A 22,715-nucleotide genomic window follows, 5' to 3' on the forward strand; every position below is an offset into this window, starting at 1 on the left:
GGCAAGAAACGAGGACCATGATGCCGGAAGGGAACTGTCAGACACGTCGATTTGAGGGACTGGGACCTGAGAGCAGTGACTGTGGGGCTGGTTTTGAAGGCAGTGTCTGTCTTTGACAGGTGGTTTTTCCCAGTGGATGGCCTTGGGTAATCCTGTGTCCATGCAGTGTACCTTTTCATTATCATTTACACAAACATTTCTTAAATGCGTTTGCTTTTATGATCACAGTTGCTATTAGAAAAGTTGATGTTAAACCTGATACCTTTTGAAGAAGTGTTAGTGGGAGATGCAGTGTAATCAGAGTCTGAAACCCCGGATTGGAGAGATGGGACAGAGCTGGGTTGTGCATCGTGATGGGCGGCTCTGTTGAGGTCCCTGGTGCTTTGGTGAGCTGTGTCATGAAAACTAGAACATCTGACTCCATAACGGAGGATGTTAGATTGACCTGGCTTAATTAATTGTTTGCTATTTCTGTGCCTTGTCTCAGAATCTATGGCTAGGAAGTTTGGGCCAGGCTATATATTTCCTTTGTTGGGGGAGAAATGGGGGCAGAAGGGGAGAGATTTAGCTTTTATATAAACCTTAAATATGGCTTGATTAAGCTATCGGTTTTTTAAATAGGTATATTTTTAAAATATTATTTTTCTGTAAATTGCCAGGAGCTAGAAAAGCTGTGCTGCCCCTGGGCCATCTTGCCCTCTCTGGTCTGCTCACAGGCGTAATTAATTGACAGTCCTCAGGGGTGTAGTTCTGAGTGTAGATCCTGGCGTCACAGGTATTAATGCAGGCACTGTGTGTGGGGTGGGATCTTTTGGGTGCCGTGCGTCTGGCCAGGTGTGGCTGTGTGCGACGAGCCCCATGTCCCCTGCGAGCCTGCTGACTCTGTGGTCCTGCTGCATTTTCCTCACCTACCTCTGCCTTTACTACTTCTCTACGTTTCTGCGCAGCTTGCTCACTTCCGACAGAGAAAAACAAAAGGTGACGGTGCGCATTCGAAGAAAAAGGCGGCGAAGAGGACGGGCCCGGCTGTCGATGCGCCTGTCCAGGAGGCGAGCCCGGTAGCCAGCGAGGACGGTGGAGGCGTGGGCCCAGGGGACGCACGCCAAAGCTCATCGTGCGGTGAGCCCCCTGACGGGGCAGGAGCAGCTCAGGTGAATGTTCTCAGCATTGTGCCTGCACTTTGCCTGTCTGTCGGTTCTCGCTGGCGTGATTTATGAAAAGGGGTCTTTGGTCAGTGTTTGCCCATCATAAGTGTGGCAGGTGTGTTTTAGTTTACATGAGGGGAGTGTGCATCTGTGGTTTTCCTCGTGCTTATCTCTGTACGCTCCTGAGAAGTTCAGATTGACTGAGGCGTTGTCAGTATGGGTGCTCGCTCTGGTAAGGGAGGTCTGACACGGAGTGGTCCCTGGGGGCCAGCTGTGCGTCAGCCGTCTGCCAGGCGTGTCTGGGGGTACTTATACCATGACAGGCCTTCACCTCCTGTCAGATCCACCTGCTTGTCACTCTGTCTTTTTCCTTCCTCTGAACGTGGGATGAGGAGGGAAGGGGTGAAGGTGTGGAAATGGGGTCTTTGTGGAGGAGACCCCGCTCTCTGCTGCGGGGCAGGTGTGGCAGGTGAGTGACGTGGGCGTTGGCAGTGTTGGCCTTGAGTGGCCTCCCGACCGTTCGTAGGTGGGCTCTCCTTGGGGCCTCTGGTGTGTGTTATGAGAGAGGCCTTGAACTGGGAGCACCCCACTGTGTACGGCTGGGCACATGCAGGTGAGGCGTTGGCTATGGTGAGCGGGAAGCTGGTGGCTGAGGCAGAGTTTGCCTCAAAATCAGGATGTGTCTGGCCTGCCTTATTGGAAACAATGGAATGATTGCCAGTGTGTGACATTTATAATGCACTACCTACAAATGTGCCATGTTGCTTCTTTCGGAAAATTGGAAAATTGGAAGACTAGCCATGGTGCTCCTACGTTGCCTGGGGAGCAGCTGGCCAGACTGTGGTGGCCGTGCCTTGAGCCACCTTGTGCCCAGCTGGCTCTCCCTCTACTCCCTGTCCTCTGGTAGGTCTGCGGTCCATGTCAGTTTCTGTTCGTCAGTGTCTTCCAGATGTTTCTCTTGGGTTAGAGCAGCAGTTCTCAGCAGCCATGGCTCGGGCCGCTGAGATAATGGAAGCCGCACTGAGGGCTGAGGAGTCTCTCCCGGTGGCTTTTCTCTGTATGTCCCTGCTTGGGCTCTTTGAGGAGTAAAGCTCAGAGTATAATTAACACTAATTTTTTGCTTTTACTTTCAAATCAGCAGTCTTTTAAAGGTGTTTTGTTTTCATATTGGGGAAGGGGAATAGGACTTTATTGGGTAACAGTGTGTACTTTCAGGACTTTTTTTTTTTTTTCCAAGTCAAGTTGTAAAGTTGTCCTTTCAGTCTTAGTTGTGGAGGGTGCAGCTCAGCTCCAGGTGCAGTTGTTTCTAGTTGCAGGGGGCACAGCCCACCATCCTTTGTGGAGTCCAACTGGCAACCTTGTGGTTGAGAGGATGCGCTACAACAAACTAAGCCATCTGGCCGCTCAGCGGCACCTTGGCAGCTCAGCTCAAGGTGCCGTGTCCAACCTTTAGTTGCAGGGGGCGCTGCCCACCATCCCTTGCGGGACTCGAGGATTTGAACCGGCAACCTTGTGGTTAAGAACCCACTGGCCCGTGTGGGAATCGAACCGGCAGCCCTCAGAGCCAGGAGCATGGAGCCCCAATCGTCTGAGCCACCGGGCCGGCCCCACCAGTCTATTTTAAATTAAAACTTTTCTATTTTTTAGCTTTTCACTTTGAAATAAAGTCAGACTTACAAAGATTTTGCAAAACGTATCTCAGACTAAAGGACGGGACCGACTTGCCCGTGAAGCACCTGCAGGCTCAGCTGTAGGGAGAACTGCTGGGCAAGCAGGACACCAGATGCCATAGACAGGCTCCGCCTGGAGGGGGCTTCAGGTGCTGCGGGCCTTCCTGGCGTCCCTGCCATCAGGTTCCCTGTTCCCTGCCAGCACCTTGTGTGTTTTGAAGGAAACGTCGTACTCAGTGTGCTGCTGCCTTCCCTCCTGGCTGGGGAGAGGTCACTCGCCTGTTTTAAAGAATGGGGCGAGTTGAGGGTCTCTGTCTGCTGGGGCGGCTCGGCTCCGAGAGAACGAGATCCGGCGGCAGCCATTGTCCTGTGTGCTGAGGGGTCAGTCAGGGAGGGATGGGCAGAAAGCCGGTGGTGGTGCCCCTGCCAGCCCTGAGGCAATGCTGCCATGGGTCAGTGATGCAGGTGAGGGGCCCTGTCCCAGAGTCCTCTGCCTGGAGCTGCATTCTGTTTCTAGTGGAGGCACCGATTGCTGGGATGGATGGACTTTTCTCAGTTTAGGGAAGGTTGTTCATTCCGAGTCCTAAGTCGTGTGAGGGGCTGGGGCCCAGCAGTGCGGTGCGGGGCTCTTTCCTTCTGGGTTTTTGAATCAATTAGACTTTTGGCAGATGGATGTTTCTTGTTGTGCTCAGCTTAGTCTAGTACTGAAATAAAATTGCATTTTACGCCATCAGCTGATGGGGTACCTGGTTAGTAGGATGCTGTATGTTTATCCACATGCACAGAAATTGATCAGATCACGCAATATTGATGGGGTGCTTGAGAAGGCGAAGTCCCTGTAAGAGGAAACTGAGAATCATGCGTTATTTTGCATAAAGGTTCATGTTATTTTGGTTCTACTTACGTGTCTTTTTGGATGTCTGCCAGTGACACGTATGGTTAGGTGTCAGGTTTTTTTGTTTTGTTTTTTTGACAATGAAAAGAAATGGAAGGAATTACAGCTTTATGTAGAAATATAATGATAAGTATTATTTATGTTTTAAACGTGTGCCTGACCTGGTTGTGGGTGTGTATGTGGTCCCGTTCGTCTGCAGCCACACTGTGACGGAGAGCCTTAGATTATCCTTTGCAGGGACCCCCACACCTGGTGGTCTGCAGAGCCCACTGCCGCACTTGGGTTCCTGGGCTCCGCCTTTGCTCTGGCACTCCAGACTTCACTCTGCTGCTCATGGCATCTGTAAAAGAAAAAGGTATTGTTTGCACTCAGTTTCCTAGTGGGACTTAGAGTTGGTGATACTTGATGGGAAGCTCTGACAGTCCAGCTGAGGGAGACAGAGCAGTGTGGCTGGTGGGGGGTGCCTGGGTGCGCATGCGGGGTCACCTCCTAGAAGGTGCTTCACCTCTGCTCTCCCCCACACCCCACCGCTATTCTGTAGGCCTCATTTAACTAGGGTACGTTTTCTGCCATCAGAAAGTTACTTTTGATGTTTAGTTGTGGTTGCATTCCTTTTGAAAAGTAATAAACTGATACAGGTGGAGAAATACATGTGGGATTTTGAATTACAATCAGAAAACCATGCCAACCAACACAGTCGTATTTTATCTGAAAGGGGTTTCCATTAGGGGAATGACGGAGCTTCCCGATTGAAAACTGCTGCTTCGCTGTTTTATCAGCTATAGACCTTTTAGGTTTCTAACTCGGGTATTGGAGGAGTCCCTTATTGCAGGGGGATGATGTGAGGAAAACCATTTTGACTTCTGTTTTCTGGATCAGAGGGGACATACCAGTTGTTAGCAACAGTGACTGTTGGGCTTGTCTGTTGTTGGGTTGTTTTTTTGTATTTTCTAACATAAGTCAGTTAGGTTCCTTTTTAACATTTCCCCCTTTTTGCAGTCTAATCATACCACGAATCTAGTGTATCTTTTTGACCTCGTAAAGCTGTCTGTGTGCATTCAGGGCCTTTATAGCTCCCTTGGTTGGCTGTCCATGGCATGTGTGCCTTCACTCTTTCCTGCGTTTTGCGTCACCCCATCAGGACCACAGAAGGTAACCCCTCACCGGGACGATGGGTGGGAAGTGTGGGTGGAGTGTGCAATGACTGAGGAGGCAGATGGCCAAGGCAAGGCAAACATTTTGTTTCATTTATGAGGTAATTTACTGCCGGTAGTCACTTCCCACTTACAGCCCCGTTTTGAAACCCAGAAGCTGGTGAGACGCGTGGGTTCTTTCTAGAAAGACGAACATGCTCATGCAGTGAACGTTTTGTCCACGATTTGTGCTCATGAACACTGGGAAGGACCCGCGCCTGGGTTGCCCTGCCCGGTGCGCAGGCTCTGCCTGGCTCACTGTCGTCCACAGAATGCCTCAGCACCAATCTTGTCTACAGGTCAAATGACATAGACCCCCTTTTCCTGTACACTGGCTTCTAAAATGGTGGGCAAGGGGCAGGTATTGTTAAAAGCTTTTTTCAGACAATTCTTGTCACTTGGACGAGCTAAAGGTAATCATAACCTAAAAACATGGCCATCGGATGGTTCCCCTTTGGGTTCTCGACATCTATCTGCTCGTAAGGTTTCAGAAGTGAAGTCCCACACAGGGCGTTTTGATTGACATGTGTGTATTCCTTTGCAGTGTATTTGCTGAAGAAACCTTAGGGTGTTTTTTTCATTCTGAAGAATTTGCCACCTTTTGCATTTTGTTGTTGGCATCCCTGTAGTGCCACGGGAACGTTCCTGCATCACCCGTCTCTGGTCCAGGGTGTCTGTAAACTGGCCCTTTGATCTAGCCTGGAGGCTGATCAGCTGGTTCCAGTGGCAAGAATATTTCGTAGTTGTGCGTTTCCTTAGGAGGGCGCAGGATGCCTAGTGGTCTGTCCTGTGCTGTGGAGACTTTCAGTGAATTCAGGGCCTGTCTTCAAGGTTGTCTCCTGAAAGTTCCTCACAAGCTTTTTATCTCAGGTTTCCGCAGCCAGTGCAGATCATTGCCTAGAGCTGTTACTTCATCAGTGAGCGCAGAATACTAATACTTCAATTCTGCCATCCTGCCCTTCTTCATTACTTGGACTGTTCTATAAAGAGAGCTTTGTCTCGCCAACTGCTTGGTTACCCTCGGGTACAGTGTATAGTAGAAAAGCAGGGTAAATGCTCGGTTCTCTCCCCTTATTCATCAGTTTGAGAAATAGTGACTTGTCTGCTTTGCTGCGCTTCTCCAAGTGTGACTGTGGAATGGGTTTCTTAAGCACCGCTGCAAATCCGCCTGTTTTCCATGGATTGGACATGAGCGACCTTGAGTGTGTCCTGTGACGCTCGGGTTTCCCATCTTTGGCCAATGAGAGCATCTTCAGTGTGACCCACCACGGTCGCCATGGTGGCGTCCTGGCTTTTGGGTAGCAAGTGTTCCGGGTCACATGCACATGTCCTGCCCCAGGCCGGACAGCTGGCTCTGTTAGTGGGATATAGTATTTAGAAACCTGATCTGGACTCGGGGGATTTCGTCAGTACTGGCTGAGTCACTGTTTCTGCAGTGTTTCCCGGAAAATAAGACCTAGCCGGACAATCAGATCAAAGGCGTCTTTTGGAGCAAAAATTAATATAAAACCTGGTCTTATACTATATTATATTATACCCGGTATTATATTATATTGTATCAGACCTGGTCTAATGTAAGACTCAGTCTTATATTATACCCGTTATTATATTATATTATATTAGATCCAGTCTTATATAAGACCCAGTCGTATATTATACCCGGTATTATATTATAGTGTATCTGGTCTTATAGTAAAATAAGACTGGGTCTTATATTAATTTTTGCTCCAAAAGACTCATTAGAGCTAATTGTCTGGCGAGGTCTTATTTTCAGGGAAACATGGTAGTTCATTTCAGTGACTAGTTAGGATTTGTTTTTAACAGTTTATAAGTTAATACTGGTATTTTCATGTCAGTAATTTAGGATTACAGAGTTTCTGGTTAAGTTTGAAAAAATCTATCATTACCCATGTACGTTCCTAACATTGACATAGTTGCCATGTGCTTTTCTCTCTGTCGTTTTCCAGTACCGGGGTTGTTACTAACCATATGATTCGGAAGCAGCCTATGATTTCTTTACAGGTATTTTTCTCCTTTTGTCCCCACAGGGACGTGCAGTCAAATTATTTTGTTTTAAAGTCACTTGAAATAATTCTGCCATATGTGATTAAGTCATCAACTTACTGTATATATTCGTTTGTTTTATTTTCATGTTTTTGATTTTTTAACCATTTATTTAATTTTGTTTTATAATTATGTAAAACATTGATATGGTTCCAGAATTAATAGGCAGGTGTGTTTAGATAATCTGATTACTATATGTCTCTCCCCTGGAATCTGTTTCTTTCTTTGCTTTCTAGGGTACCATTTAAATTAGGTTTTCTTTCTTTTTTTTCATATTTGAGTTTATTCTTTTTTTTTAATTAAAGTTTATTGGGGTGACAATTGTTAGTAAAGTTACATAGATTTCAGGTGTACAATTCTGTATTACATCATCTATAAATCCCATTGTGTGTTCACCACCCAGAGTCAGTTCTCCTTCCATCACCATATATTTGATCCCCTTTACCCTCATCTACCACCCCCCTCCCCCCAAGTTTATTCTTCATTTAACTTTTAAAACACTATTGTAGTTGAATATTAAAACCAAAACAACGGCAAGTAGTGAGCATGTTATGTTGCAGTCGTGCACTCATTCACTACTGTGTATGAAATGGCAGCAGTGAGTTACTCATTGGCCCCGTTAAGAGGTCGGACACTGAAACCACCCCCAGGATGACGTTCGTCATCCTCAGATGCGTCTTTGTTGTAATGGCACCATCTTGGTTTGGATCCAAGTCTACCAGTTCTGCCTGGTCCATTTCATCAGTCTCTTCTACTTCCTTTAAGGTAGGAGTTTTTCAAGCAAAGAGAGTTTATCAGGAGAGAGAAAGCCATTCTCAGGAGAGTTTACCTTAAATTCGATGATCAGACGACCCTTTTCACATGGTCTACGATAAATCGGCATGCCCTCATTTAGCACACACTTGAGAACCGTCCTGCTTGACAATGTGACCTGGATGAGAGATGATGACTGTGGTTTGGTTGTCAAGAGTAGACATTGGTGTTTGGAAGCCACACAGTGCTTCAACCAGCTGTGTGTCCATACACATGGAAAGGTCTTCTCCTCGTTGAGTAAACACAGCATGGTCTTCCTGATCTAAAATGATGATAATGTCTCCAGGCTCCAGTCCCGGTTCTTGGTCTCCTTCACCATGGATTGTTATCTTCTGGCCGTCTTTCGTGCCTTTGTCAATATGAAGTTTTACAATCTTCTCTTGAATTATCTTCCTTCCATTGTAGCTTTTACATTCATCTTTAGGACTGATCCGTTCCCCATGGCCCTGGCACTCGACGCACACACAGACTGAATTTGCTGAACCATTCCAGGTCCTATTTGATGAATTCTTATTTATATCCCATCACCTCGGCAATTGGGACAGCACTCTACTGCTCCTTTCTTACCACCTTGGCCTTCACATTTGTCACAAATCACATTGTTTTGCAGAGCTAGTTTTCTTGTTGCACCATTAATGTAAATCTTCTAAGGTTACCGAGAGCTGATGTACAACATTTTTACCTCTCCTTTCTCTCTGCATCCTTCCTCCTCCTCCAAAAAACATATCAAAGATGTCCATGGGGGAGCCAAAACCACCACCTGCTCCACCTTCTTTAATTGCCTGTTCTCCTCCTTTGTCATATAATTCCGTTCCTTTGCATCAGAGAGCACTTCATAAGCTTGAGAAATCTGTTTAAACTTTTCTCCTTCATTTGAATTCTTATCAGGGTGGAATTTCAAGGCCAGTTTCCTGTAAGCCTTTTTCAATTCTTCCTGGGTGGCAATGGGTCTGACCCCCAAAACATCATAGTAAGTGGTTTCTTTCACCAGTTTTGACAGCCTGTGAGAGGGCCCAGGCCTATGTGGGGGAGTGGGAAGGAATGCGTTGCTGTGTCTAAATTAGGTTTTCTTATCATGACTTCTTTTTACATAGAGGCAAATACTTGCACATACTTTTCATCCTTACCTCTTGCAGCAGCCCCCACTTCCCATACTCTCTGTATCCTGCTTTTCCCACTCACTCACTGTATTCTGGAAGTCTCTCCACAGCAGTACAGAGACATCTTCTCTCTCCTTTTTAAAACAGCCTGTTCTCTTGTAAGTCATGTGAAATATGAGAAGTGTTGGTCTTTTATGTCTCCTGACATATTTACTGATTGCAGTATTTCTAATGACTGAAGCTTGATCAGGTATCATTCTTCTTTCAGCCTGAATCCTATTAACAGTTTTTGGGTAGTGCAAGTCTGCTGATGAATTTTCTTGGCTTTTCTTTATTTTTGTCTGAAAATGACTCTTCATATTTGAAAGATACTTTTGCTGGACATGGAATCTCTGGCTGGCTGTCTACTCTTTCAGCACCTTGACCGTGTTGTCCCGTTGGCCGCCGGCCGGCATGGTTTCTGAAGAGAAGTCAGCCGCCCTTGCAGAGTCTGTTTCCTTTTGGGGGGAGCACTTTAGACATTTTTGTTTTTATCTGATTGCGAATTGTCTCATTGTCGCGTGCCGTGTGGTTTCCTTTGTGTTTATGCTGCATGGGCTTTGTTGACCTTCATGGAATTTTGAGTTACAGTTTTCATCAAATTTGGAAAATTTTGGCCTTTATTTCTTCAAATAATTTTTCTATTTCCTGCCATCTCTCCCACTTCAGTGACTTCAAGTATTTGTACCTCAGGTTGTTTGTGTTTTGTGGTGGGTCCCTTAGGCTTTGCTTATTTATTAAAGATGTTTTCCAGTCTGTTTCTCTGAGCGTCTGCTGCTGGGTCCTTAAGTTCGCTGATCTTGTCTTCTGCAGTGTATAATCTATTAATGCAATGTAGTGCATTTTTTTCTTGTTGCAGATATTTTGAATCTTCCATTTCATTCCTCATTATATTCATGTTTTCCTTTAAATACTGTGTATCAATATAATAGGTATTTGAATGTCTTTGCTAATTCTATCACCTCTGTCGTTTTTTAGTATATTTCCATTGGCTTATTTTTCTTAGTTTTGGTCACATTTCCCACCATTTTGGCCTTTTTAATAAATTTTGATTGGATGCCAAGCATTGTCTATGTTACTTGGTGAGCTTCTGGATGTTGCTGTTTTGGTGTTGCAGAATCCAAGACCAGAAAGAACCCAAGCGGCACTCTGAGAGTTAGGAGAGTCAGCTTTATTAGGCCAGCGGGCTCAGCGGGATCCTTCCCAAAAGACTCAGCCCCTAGCAAGGTTTTGAGCAGGTTTTTATGGGTTGGGGACTTTCTTGAGTTGGGGAAGGGGTAGGTGTCGTCTGGTGATTGGCTCAAGGTGTGGCTTGGAGGGGATTATGCGGAAGTGGGCTGGGGCTTAGGCTGGCGACTTCTCTCTCCACTCCGGCCTTCATTTTAGCTCAGTTCCACGTAGCAGGGAACCATTTTAAGGTCAGTTTCCCCATCATTGGCAAGTGTTTATTTTTTTTGTCTTTTATTGTTGATTTATAGGTCTTAATATTCTTCATATTTATCATTTGTTAGATATATGTGCTGTGAATGTCCCCTCCCTCGCCCCATCTTGCCTAGTTGTTTTATTAATGGTGTCTTGTGATAAGCAGATGTCCTTAATTCTGATGAAGTTGAATTAGCAATTTTTCCTGTGGTTAGTGCTTTTTGTCCTGCCCCCAAAATCTCCTAGCCCTAAGATCATAAATATATTCTCCTGTGTCTTTTTGAAACTTGTGGTCTGGTTTCTATGTTTAAGTATAAGATCCATCTCAAGTTACTTTTTGTGTATGGAGTACCTTGACTGTTAGAACTATCATTTAGTTTTGCTAGTTTCTGAACTTTAAATAAAAGGAATAACCTAGTAAATGTGTTTTGAATCCGGACCTTTTTCTCCAACGTCTTGTTTATGAGGTTCATCCATGTTAAGAGCTATAGTTGGTATTTCATTGTGTGAATGTTATCTCAGTTTGTTGATTCCACTGTTAATTGGCTTTGCTATGAACATTCTCATGGCCTCTCCGTGTACCTGTTAACATGTTTCTGTTGGTGTTATAATTAGGTATTTAATTGTTGGGTCACTATGTACGTATGTATGTTCAACTTGCATATGTTGAACTGTGTTGTAAAATAGTTGTTCAGTTTATAGTTTCAGTAGTGGCATATGAGAGTTGTAGTTGTTCCACAACATCTATCTATGATTGGTATTGACAGTCTTTTCTTTTTTTTCCCCTTTCTATTTTAACAAAGTTGGTGGGAGTGGAATGAAATTTATTTTATTTTTATTACTTTTTAAAATAATTTAAAAATTTTTCAATTACAGTTGACATACAGTATATTTGTTTCAGGTGTACAACACAGTGATTAGACATTTATATAACTTTTGAAGTGATCACCCCAATAAATCTGGTACCCATCTGACACCATACATAGATATTACAATGTTATGCTATACTTTACACTTCCGCGACTATTTTGTAAATACCAATCTGTACTTCTTAATCCCTTCCCCTTTTTCACCCATCCCCTCACCACCACCACCCCGCCCATCTGACAACCATCAAAATGGTCTCTGTATCTATGAATTTGTCTTTGTTTGTTGGTTTGTTTTGTTCTTAGATTCCACATATAAGTGAGATCATATGGCATTTGTCTTTCTGTGTCTGACTTACTCCACTCAGCACAAGGCCCTATAGGTCCATCCATGTTGTTGCAAATGGCAAGATTCTTTTTTATGGCTGAGTAATGTTCCATTGTATATATGTACCACCTCCTGTTTATCCATTCATCCACTGACAGACACCCAGGCTGCCTCCATATCTTGGCCATTGAAACAATGCTGCAGTGAACATGTGGATACATAGCCCCTTTGAAGCAGTGTTTTGGGTTTCTTTGGAGAAATACCCAAATGTGGGATTACTGGGTCCTTCTTTGTCTCTTATTATAGCCTTTGTGGTAAAGTCTATTTTGTCTGGTATATAAGTATTACTACCCAGCTTTTTTTGTTTTTGTTTCCATTTTCATGAAATAACTTTTTCTATCCCTTTTATGTTTAGTGTGTGTGTGTGTCTTTCATTCTGAAGTGAGGGTCTTGTTTTCTTATCCAGTCAACCCTCCTGTGTCTTTTGATTGGAGTATTTAAACCATTTACATTGAAAGCAATTTTTATAGGTATATAGTTATTACCTTTTTAGTAATATTTTTGATATATATGTATATATTTATTTATTTCATCTTAAAGAAGTGCCTCTAACATTCCTTGTAATACTGATTTGGTGGTGATGAACTCCTTTAGCTTTTTCTTGTCTGGAAGCTCTTTATCTGTCCTTTGATTAAATGATAGCTTTGATGGGTGGAGTGATCTTGATTGTAGGTCTTGGCTTCTCATCACTTTGAATATTTCCTGCCAATCCCTTCTGGCCTGCAATGTTTCTGTTAAGACATCACCTGATAATCTTAGGGGCCTCTATTGTAGGTAACTAACTGCTTTTCTCTTGCTGCTTATAGAATTTTCTCTTTGTCTTTAACCTTTGGCATTTTAATTATGATGTGTTTTGGTGTGGCCTATTTGGGTTTATCTCGTTTGGGACTCTCTGTGCTTCTTTGGCTTGTGTGTCCATTTCCTTCAGCAGGTTAGGGTAGTTTTCTGTCATTTCTTCAAGTAGCTTTTCAATTCCTTCCTCTCTCTCTTCTCCTTCTGGTACCCCTATGATTCACATGTTGGTATGCTTTCATGTTGTTCCAGAGACCTCTTAAACTCTCCTCAGTTTTTTGGATTCTTTTCTTCTTCTTGCTGTCCTGATTGGGTGTTTTCTGCTACCTTATCTTCTAAATTGCTGATTCAGTCCTCTGCTTCGTTTAGTCTACTGTTGATTCCCTGTAATATATTATTCATTTCCATTATTGTGTACTTTATTTCTGGCTTTTAAAAAATATTTTCTGTTTCCATTTTTATGTTTCCTATCTCTTTGTTGAAGTTCTCCCTGAGATCACTGAGCATCCTTATAACCAGTGTTTGGAACTCTGCGTCTGGTCGATTGCTTGTCTCCATTTTGTTTGGTTCTTTTTCTGGAGCTTTGTTCTGTTCTTTTATTTGAGATATGTTTCTTTGTCTCCCCATTTTGGCTCCCTCCTTGTGTTTGTTTCTATGTATTAGGTAGGGCTGCTATGCCTCCTGGTCTTAGTAGAGTGGCCTTATGTAATAGGTGCACTATGGGGTCCTGGAACAATCTCCCTGGTCACCAGAGCCAGGTGCTCCAGGTGTGTCCCTTGTGTTGGTTGTGTGTGCCCTCCTGTTGTAGTTGAGCCTTGGTTGCTGTTTGCTCATCAGTGGGAGTGATTGACCCTCTGACTGATTGGCTGTGAGGACTGGTGGTGACTACAGTAGAGGAGATGCTGTGCAGGGGCTGACCCTACAGAGCAGGGTTCGCTTTAGCAGGGCTCTGGTGCCTGCCCCATCTGCCCTTTGGGTGTGTCGTCCTTGGAGGTGGCTGGGTGATGCTCTGGCTGGGTCTGAAGCTGGCCACTGTGTGTGCCAGCACTGGGGCTGCCTAGGACAGTCCTGGGGGAGGCCAAGCTGTGAACTGTGAACTGAGGCTGGCTGCCTCTAGTGCCGGGCTTGGGGCTGCTCAGCAAGAGGTAAGGGACACGCTGAGGCCACGTGCTGCTCATTTGTGGTTTTTGAACCTTTGAGATTTTAAGGAAATCCACAGCATGAGCCAAATTAGGCTGCTTGTATAGAAAAGCCACTGGAAGCGGCTTGGGGGAGCCTGTAAGTTGGGTGGAGCTAATGAACGGTGTTAGCCAAGTCATAGTGACTCAGACATGGTGGCCGTCTGCATCTGGCACACTGGGAGGGTTGAGGGCTCAACAAAAGAGCAGTGACTCCTGGCAGCACTTCTGTCTGGAAGAAAGCTGCCCCTCCAGCCCTCACTCTGAAGCCAGACCACTTAGTTTCTCCCTGTGTGTCTCTGTCACCTTTCGAGCTGCTGTCCCAGCACGGGAGCTCAGAGTGAGTGAATCTGTCAGCAGGGGTGTGGGCCCTTTAAGAGGAGCTCCTGGGACTCCAGCCGTACTCTGGTTCATGCATCCACAATCTCTGCTGGTTTTCACAGTCGGAAGTTATGGGGACTTCTCTCCCCAGCGTCCCCAGCACTGGCACCCTGGACTGGGGAGTCTGGTGTGGGGCTGGGGCCCCTTGTTCCGTGGGGAACCTCTGCTGCTGAGATACTCTCCTTATTTTCAACGGTCCCGCACAGGTGTGGGGACCAGCCCGTACTGCGTGTCTGCCCCTCCTACCAGTCTCGAGGTAGCTTCTTCTGTATATCCTTAGTTGTAGGACTTGAGGTCAGCAAGATTCTAGACGATTCTTGATAATGGTTCTGTAATTTTCTGAGGTGGTTGTGGGAGGAGGTGAGCACAGTGCTTATGTACTCCACCATCTTGACTGGAAATCTGGAGTGGAGTGTGTTTTAGTGGAGTGCAAGATTGGTCAAAAATTCAAAAAAAAAATCACGGTGATTCATTAACAGACTAAAAGGTAAAAGTCACGTGATCAGCTCAGTTGATAACAGACAAAGCACATGTTTTTGTGAGAGTGACCCGTAGTTTTCCCTTCCTGTTGGGTTTTGTGTTGAGGTTATGCTGGCCTCACACACTGAGCTGAGTTGAGCGGGGTCCTTTGCTGTGGGTGAGTTTGTATAAGACTTTGAAGCCATTGGGGACTGAAGTTTTCTTTGTAGCAAGGCTCTTATTACAGAGTCAATTTACTTAAGAGTTATCTCACTGTTCAGTTGTGCTTTTTTGTCAAATTTTATCCTTTCATGGAATGTTTCAGTTTGGGGCATTATTCATAGGAATATTTTCTTAATGTCTGTGATGTCAAGGTTGATAACCCTTTTCATTTTTTTAATGATGAGTCTTTGTGCCCTTTTTTTTAATCAGTCTCAACACAAGTTAATCATCTGTTATTCTTATAAAAGAATTAATTATAGTCTCAATTCTTTTATGTAGTATATGTTTCTTTAGTTTTCTTAGTGTATATGATTTCTTATTTTCAACTATCTTTGGTCTAATTTGCTATTGTGCTTGTAACTTCTTGAGAAAGACATGTAGATTACTAATAATCAGGCTTTCAAAAATAAACAGTAAGCCTATTGATTTTCCTCTAGACATTCACAATTTTTCAAATTTTTGTTAATTTTTGCAGCATGAATTATTTTTAAGTTTACATTCTCATTTTACATGCTTATTTAAAAATTTTCATGTGCACGGGTGAAATAGGTAGCATGCGTAAGATGGTTCATTGTCTTCCTCTTGTGTGTTGAGTTATGAATCAGATTTCTAGATGAGGCTGTTGTATGTTAAAATGAGGGGTGTGCCATCAGTGCTGTAAGAGGAGATGTTTTACTGACTTTCTCTCTGGTCATACAATTGTACATGATGAGTTCAATCAAAAAAAGGTTTTTGATATGCTATAAAATAATTTTCCCCCCTTCTTCCGCCACCCACCCTTCCCCCCCCCGCCCCCACACACTCTGGTTCAAGCCATTGTTTCTCAGTCTAGTTGTGTAGGGCTTCCTGGCCCATGCTGGTATTATGAGCCTTGCGCTCCCGCCTGCTGAGGAAGTCGGTCTCCCGTCGCTCGCAATGGCTGCCAGCCAGTCATGCTGGCCATGGGCCGCTCCTGGTGGCACAGGGTAGCCCGTGGCAGCTCACACCGACCTCTGGCTGCTCACAGTAGCCCAGCTCCAGGGAGAGTCGTTCACAATCTCAGCTGTAGAGGGCGCAGCTCACTGGCCCATGTGGGAATTGACCTGGTGACTTCGGCGTTAGGAGCACAGCGCTCCAACCACCTGAGCCACCGTGCCAGCCCCTTGATATGTTATAAACTAATTAATGACAGTTCCTGAGAACTTAAAATGCCTTTAATCTAAGTATAGGTGGTGCTAAGATAGGAAATATCTTGTGTTTAGAATAATGATCTGAGAAGTAAACTTCCAGCACAGGTTCACTGTCCCACGCCCAGTAGCAGAAGACCGCAGCGCATTGTTCCCAGGTGCCTGGCGCTCCCTGCGGCCAGAGCCCAGTGAGCCTGCTCTCAGGTGGTGGGCCTGCTTGTCGGCCGAGTGTGAGTCCTTGAAGAGCCTTGAGGTTGTCACAGTGCTTTAAGCCTGATTCAGGGTGTCTGTTTTATTTTACCCATGTCTGGCCATTTTGTGAAGTTTAGCGCTCATGTGGAGTTTAATGAGCTTATTGAAAAACATAAGAATATAAATATATGATTCTTTCCAACATATAATAAATTGCTAATTTTGGTTCCAAAAGTGTACTGTATTTGATACGCTTGTTACCTTAATGCTCATTAAGCATTAACTGTTAGGTAAATATAGGTAATTTCTATACAGATGATTTCTAGCCTAAGTTTATTCCTTAATAATCTAATTGGAGTGCTTACTGTGTAGTTTTGAACCTCTTTAGACATAGGAAAATAACTGAAAAACAATCTCTGAAGTGGAAAGCGTCCGGTTGGTGCTTGGATGTGCCGCTTGTGCTGCCCGCTGCCTGGATGGCGGCCTCCGGCGGGCCTGTCGGTGGGGGTGGGGTGTGGTGGGGTTTGCTGTGTGATGAAGCCTGTTTCGCTGGGTGAGATAGTCATTCTTTAGTGTAACTTAACGCGTAAGCTCTTTTCTGTGTTCAGAAAACTCAAAGACTACAAAATCAGAGATAGTCCACAGCTTGAAAATACAATGTAACGGCTACATGAAAATCTTGTAGCAAAAATTGTAGAAGTTCACACATCATAATTTCTTTAAAAGATTTCTATTAACGTGTAGCTAACATACAATATTTTAGTTTCAGGTGCACACCATAGTTATTCATCATTTATATACCTATAGAAGTAATCACCATGATAAGTCCAGCCACCATCTGACACCGTCCCACACATTATAATTTTGATAAGCCCTTTCAGTTAAAGAGTCTGAAGTCTTAGGATAAAGTAAATTATTCCCCTGTGCTGAAAATGCAGAAACATACTGAAGTCTAAGAATATATAAATACGGCATATTTGTAAGCAGTATTCAGGTCTGAGTTTTTCAGGAGGTTATAAGGAGAATAGAACTGCAGGAGACTTGATGGTAAATATTCGGGATCTGGTCATCTGTCCTTGGCTTGTTAGGTGAAGTGTATGACGGAAAAGCGTTTTATTTAAATCGAGGCGATAGTCACCTCATTTTTGGCAGTTAACTCAGAAATGGCAGCAGAGCAGCACTTGACCTTTCAGTTACGTATCATGAACAAAATAAAGAGAGGCCATTTCTTGTAAGAGAATCTCTTCAAATCGCACAGTGGTGAAGAATTTTGGAAGAAAATCCCCTTTACCGAATTGTGGGCTGGAGATTTAACTAGTGCTGTAGAAGGTTTAGGAAGTGTAATTCCAGAACTTTCCTATCCATATTTGTCTGGATTAGTAAGGAAAAATAGTCATCAAAAATTTATCATCTGTCCTTTTAAGTTATTTCTTTTTTGTCCTTTTAAGTTATTTTACATATAATTTACAGAAATAAGACTAAGCAACAATTTAAAACAACTGTTAGAAAGTTTGATACAAATCTTTGTGTATTGACGTGTGCTTTTAGCACCATGGGAGTGTAATGATGAGTGGGGAAAAGAAGGAGGAGGTACACAGGCAAGAATGGCGCTATTTATTATCTAATGAATTTATTTAGCAGTATGTAATAGCAAAAGACAAAGACAATTAATAGAATGTGCTAATGACAGAAAGTAAAGGCGGTTAAGACTTAACTATATACGTTGATACCAATGTCATGTCAAAGGAGTACACGTACATATAAGGAGAGCTCAACATATGTTTACTATTGATCAAAAATCACTTGGCTAAGTACACAAATAACATCAGTAAAGAGTATCCAAAAGCAGTAATAAGCTCTATAGAGTAATAATTATTACAGTAGTGCCCAAAAGCGCACTAAACTGGGAGAGAACAATACTGGAAAAGTCATAAATCAAAACCTTGCCAGGTCTGTAGCTGAGAGAAATTCAGGTGTCTCCCACACCATTGCTTGTTAATACCCAAGAATGCTATTGTTGCCTTTGTTGTTGTTAGAAGTTAGGACGTTTTCCAATGTTGTAAGCTGCAAGCTGCATACAAGTTTTCTAGATGCTAACAAGTTCTCAGGAAGGCTAACCGTGGGGAACAACACTGGAGAGGCCGGGAACCAGCCGACTTCACCAGGTTCGCTGCTGAAAGTCAGGACATCCCCTGGTGTTATAAGCTGCATGTTGCTGGAGGTCTTCAAAATGTTAGAATGATGAGAACTCACCAATGACAAATGACCAAATGATGAAATATAGTAGTACCTCGGTTTGCAAATGTCTCCGTTGATGAACATTTCGGTTTATGAACGCCGTAAATTTTATGGATCTATGGTATCATTAGATAGTAAAATTCATGCTAAATTTGCAGTTTTAGGGGTTTATTTTAAAGTTCTGAAACAAATTAATCCATTTTGCATTACTTTCTGTGGGGAAACCGTGCCTCGGTTTTTGAACGTTTCAGAACTTGAACGGGCTTCCAGAACAGATTAGGTTAAAAAACCGAGGTGCCACTGTAAAAATAATTACACTGCCAGTTGAGGTCTGTCTTATATATTTTCTCAGATGTACTTTAGAGCCAGGCTCTTTGTTCCTGCCTCCCCCTCCAGAAATGGCCAGTTCCAGGAGGGTCCAGCAGTTACTGATATGCATGCTGCCCATCCGGCCAAACGGCCAATTCATCCGGATAAGCAATATCTACTGTTCTTGCTGGGACCTTCAGCCAAAGGTCTTCCAAAGCCTGGCAATGTGCCTGTCACGTCGTCCTGATACAACTTAGCTACTTCTTCACTTCATCTGCTGATGTGGGCGAAACAGACAGCACAAAGAGGGACTTCTCTCAACCCCTGATCAAGAATTCCTTTAACCCTAAGCTAACCATCACCTCATAGCACAGACAGAACAACAAACCTCATCTCATATCGCCCCTGCTCGGGAGAATGAGACCAAAGGGGGAATTTACTCAACCCCTGATCACAGCACAGAAATCACCTCACATATAGGAACAGACACAAGCTAATAGACAAAAGCTCACATTAACCAATGAGGGCAAATTTTCCTCATCTTCTCTACAGGGAGGGATGATAGGGCTTCTAGATGCCGAGCGTCATAAGTCGGTGTCCTTCCTGTGCTGAGCAGCTGGACGTGGCTGCCACACTTCCCCTTGTCCTCACATGCTGTTCACATACTGCTTCCTGGTTTTGAGAAAGTCGGTCGAGTATCGTCCTATGAAGACTTGTTTTGCTGTCGGTGGCCTTGAGTGTTGCTGGTGTGTGTTTGTGAACAGTCTTTGCTGCTGACTTTCTTGTCTTTGCCATTTTGGGAGGAAGATGAAAAGTCCTTAATGGATTGTCACGTTGAAGCCAAGAAGGATGGTCATCCTCCTCCTTCTGTTTTCGCATTATTTTACTTGTTAGCATGGTTGGTAATAACAGATGAGTATGAGAAAATAATTCTTAGGATGAAATAGCATCACAATACAGGGAAAACAAGACCACTCAGATCCATCCTGTGTCGCAGACACGCAGACACACAGAGGGTCTTGTGGACCATGGAGTAATTGCAAGATAAAATATGTTTGTTTTTTTTTTAAAAGGTGAATTTTGTCATTGTTCTTTGGAAGACCAGTCTGTAAGAGAGAATAAAATTGTGAAATGTCAGTCTCCTCAAGTGGTTTTTACTGCCCAGAAAAGAACCTGGATGACTGTGGTTGCGTTGAGCAGGCCTTGACCCAGAGTTAGTGGTGCCGAGTGGACGGCCGTGAGGGCGTGAGCAATGTGGGCATGGAAGTGCCTTCGGCTGACATGCCAGCGCGGTCCTGTGGACCCACCCAGGCAGCTGTCATCAGCTCGGTTGGCACAGCAGATTGAAAGCTTATTGTGAATTTACAGTTCAAGAAACCATTGGGAGAAAATTCATTGGAAAACTTTAAAGTTTGAGATAATTTACAGTAAGAAGCTAAAAATACCGTTTCTACAAATTACTAAGGAAAATTATATGTAAAGGAAAATCTTGAAGATGAAATATTTGACCTTATGAAACTAGTGGCTTGGAAAATGTGCATGGGTCTGAACGACTAGTTTGTTGCGAGGCTGCATTGAGTGCCTACATGTGCAGCTCCCAGGGGCACTGGAGAAGCAGAATTCGCGAACAGGAGGCTAGTAGCGGTGCCAGGTCAGTGAGCCACATAGAGGCTGTCAGTTTGGGAATGCTGGCGGCCGACCGGGCAGACTGCGCAGGTGTGGGGCTGGAGGGCCTGAGGCTGCCACTGGGCGCTGCTGTGACTGCCCACCCTGCCCTTCCCGTCGTAGCCGGAGGACCCTGCTGGAGCGAGGACGGAGGACTCAGCGAGGCTGCAGAAACTGGATGCCGACCGCCCCGACCAGCCTGGGGTGCTCACAGAGGTATTCTTCAGGGTCCTGTTCAGGGGTGCTCCTCGTCAGAGGAGAACGTCCAGACCACAGAGAGGACTCAGTCTCCAAAGGGCCCCCTTGCTCTCAGCGTGGAAACTGGGCACGTAGGCGGCTGGCGGCAGAGTGGCCCTGCATGGAAGGCCTCTCTTCATACCCTCTGAGTGAGCCCAGGGTGGCCCTCCCTGTGACCTTTTGTCCTGGAAAGTGAGGAGAGAAGGTCACCTTCCACGCCTTGAGCACAGCTGTCTTGCCCTGACCCTCCCTGGGAGTGACAGAGCCCGCTGTGTGTGGTGGCCTCATACCCAGAGTGTGCGGGGGCAGGGGTTGGCTTGCAGTTCGTCCCAGTGTGCTGTATTCTGTAGCAGTGATTGGAGGGCACACAGGCTCAGCTGGCCTGCGTCTGGCTTCCGACTTGACACTGAGCCCCTCACATAGGCCTCATGTTCTTCCGTAGTTGTTTTATTGGGACATAATTCACGGAACAGAATGCAGCACTTCTCACTGTACACTTCAGCGGTTTTAGGACAGTCAAGAGTTTGTGCATCTGTTACAGCGAAATCTAAGATGTTTGCATCATCCCGAAAGGAATCGCTGCATTGGCAGTCGCGAAACTCTGGCGGCCACCAGTCTGCGTTCTGCCTGTGGACTCGCTTGTTCTTGACAGTTCATGCAGATGGAGCCGTCGGTGTGTCTGGCGTCTCTCACTGAGTGTGTCTTGCAGTTCATTGTGTTGTAGTGGGTCAGAAGGTCGTGACACCCCATTGTGTGCGGGCACCCCTCTTTCTGTTCACCTGTCGGTGGACACTTGGGTTGCTCCCACCTTTGGCGACTGGGAGTAGTGTTGAGTGAACACTCATGGACGCACCTCTGGGAGGACATGTGGTCATTATTTTCAGGGGCTGAATTCTCTGGGTCACGTGTCTTGCCTTCCTTCCCTAGGAGTGTGAACGGGCTTGTGCGCCTGCAGGTGCTGAGTGGATGGGCCGAGCCGAGGACGAGGCTGCTGGGCATTGGTGGACAACGGCGGGGCGTCCACCTACAGCAGAGGAGCAGCAGGGGCAGCTGCCGGCCCAGGTGACCCGGGCGCTCACGATTCTCACCTGGGCCCGTGGGTTTGGGGTCTGGGGGTGGCAGGTGGGAGAGGTATGTCACAGAGTGGACGGGCGTGCAGGGCAGGCTGGCTGCACCTGCTTTTCTGCTTGGTTTTATTTTCACATCTCGTGTGGGGCCTTTGAGAGGGAGGGACATTGTGGACACCTGTTGACCTCAGTTCGGGCCAGGTGCCAGGGACCCTCCCTGCACAGCCAGCCTGTGCACCGTCTGCTGCTCATCCCACTCCATATGTGTCCGTGCTGTGGGACGGGAAGACGCCTCAGCTTGCCCTGTCGCCACAGCCCGCGGCCGCCTTGGAGCTGGAGGCGCTGCGCCTGAGCCTGAGCAATATGCATGTGGCGCGGCTGGAGCTGGCGCAGGCGCATCTGCAGCGGGAGAAGGACAGCGCACTGACCGAGCTGCGGGACATGCTCAACGGCCGGCACGCCCAAGAGCTGGCCCTGCTGCACAGCAGGCAGCAGCTGCAGCTGGAGGAGCTGGCTCGGCGCTACCACCAGGAGACAGGTACATGCCTGCTGGCCGCTGTCGGAAACACATGGGGAGCAGGTGGCCTGCAGAGGTGCCCCGGGCGAGGCGTTCCCACGCAAAGCTGCGTGGTGTGTTCCACGGGCGCCGGCCCCGGGCACTGGCCCCTAGGCCTCCTGGCTGGCAGGCTCCGCATGTCCTTATCCTGCTCTGCTGTCCCCTCAACTTTCGTCCATTTGCCTAGTGGGCTTGTGTTAACTTTGAAATGATGTTGTTGGAGGTAGTTTGCTCTCGTGCTGCAGGTTTCTGTCTCTGCACCTTTGGCAGGACCGTGTCTGGCCTACCTGGATGCTCATGGACACGACCCCACGTCCCACAGGCTCCTTACCCTGCACCCCACAGCACTCCTGTCCCCTGATTCTCTGGCCAACCCCAAGCTCTTTACATCTAAGATGTATTTTATGTTTTCATTTTAATGTGTCTGGTACACTTTTTGTTACTGTGCTTACTAATTTTTGTAAACACTGGGTTTTTAAACCCTACTGTCACCGAGCAGTGGTACACCCATTTACAGTGCACACTTGAGTGGCCTTGTGTGTGTCACAGACTTGTGCCGACATCACACAGTCTAGTTCAGAGCGCACATCACCCTGAAAGGCAGCCTGTACCCATTAGCAGCCTCCCGCTTTTCTGCTGGCACGAGTACCTGCTTACC

At 45.6% G+C, this 22,715-nt stretch overlaps 1 protein-coding gene and 1 pseudogene across 3 annotated transcripts; one reads left to right on the forward strand and one right to left on the reverse strand.

Moving 5' to 3' along the window:
• Window positions 1-734: 734 nt before the first annotated feature.
• Window positions 735-21,494, forward strand: LOC308505808 (uncharacterized protein). Of its 2 annotated transcripts, none has more exons than XM_081068523.1 (2): window positions 735-1,151; window positions 21,362-21,494. In XM_081068523.1, exon 1 carries the CDS (start codon window positions 859-861, stop codon window positions 1,060-1,062), a length of 204 nt encoding a protein of 67 aa, XP_080924649.1. In that variant the 5' UTR covers window positions 735-858; the 3' UTR covers window positions 1,063-1,151; window positions 21,362-21,494. The 2 variants fall into 2 exon arrangements, with proteins under 2 accessions (XP_080924649.1, XP_080924650.1); XM_081068524.1 differs by lacking the exon at window positions 21,362-21,494 and adding an exon at window positions 20,321-20,407.
• Window positions 7,587-9,335, reverse strand: LOC308510372 (dnaJ homolog subfamily A member 1-like; annotated as a pseudogene). The gene is made up of 2 exons: window positions 9,289-9,335; window positions 7,587-8,781 (listed from the first exon to the last, which is right to left on the reverse strand). The product of its transcript is annotated as a dnaJ homolog subfamily A member 1-like (transcript).
• Window positions 21,495-22,715: the final 1,221 nt, after the last annotated feature.

The sequence above is a fragment of the Rhinolophus hipposideros genome (genome assembly GCF_964194185.1).
Source record: "Rhinolophus hipposideros genome assembly, chromosome: 2".
Taxonomy (NCBI): Eukaryota; Metazoa; Chordata; class Mammalia; order Chiroptera; family Rhinolophidae; genus Rhinolophus; species Rhinolophus hipposideros.

Coding starts and splice junctions, on each gene's coding strand:
- LOC308505808 (XM_081068523.1), top strand. CDS start 859: ATGTCCCCTGCGAGCCTGCTGACTCTGTGGTCCTGCTGCATTTTCCTC.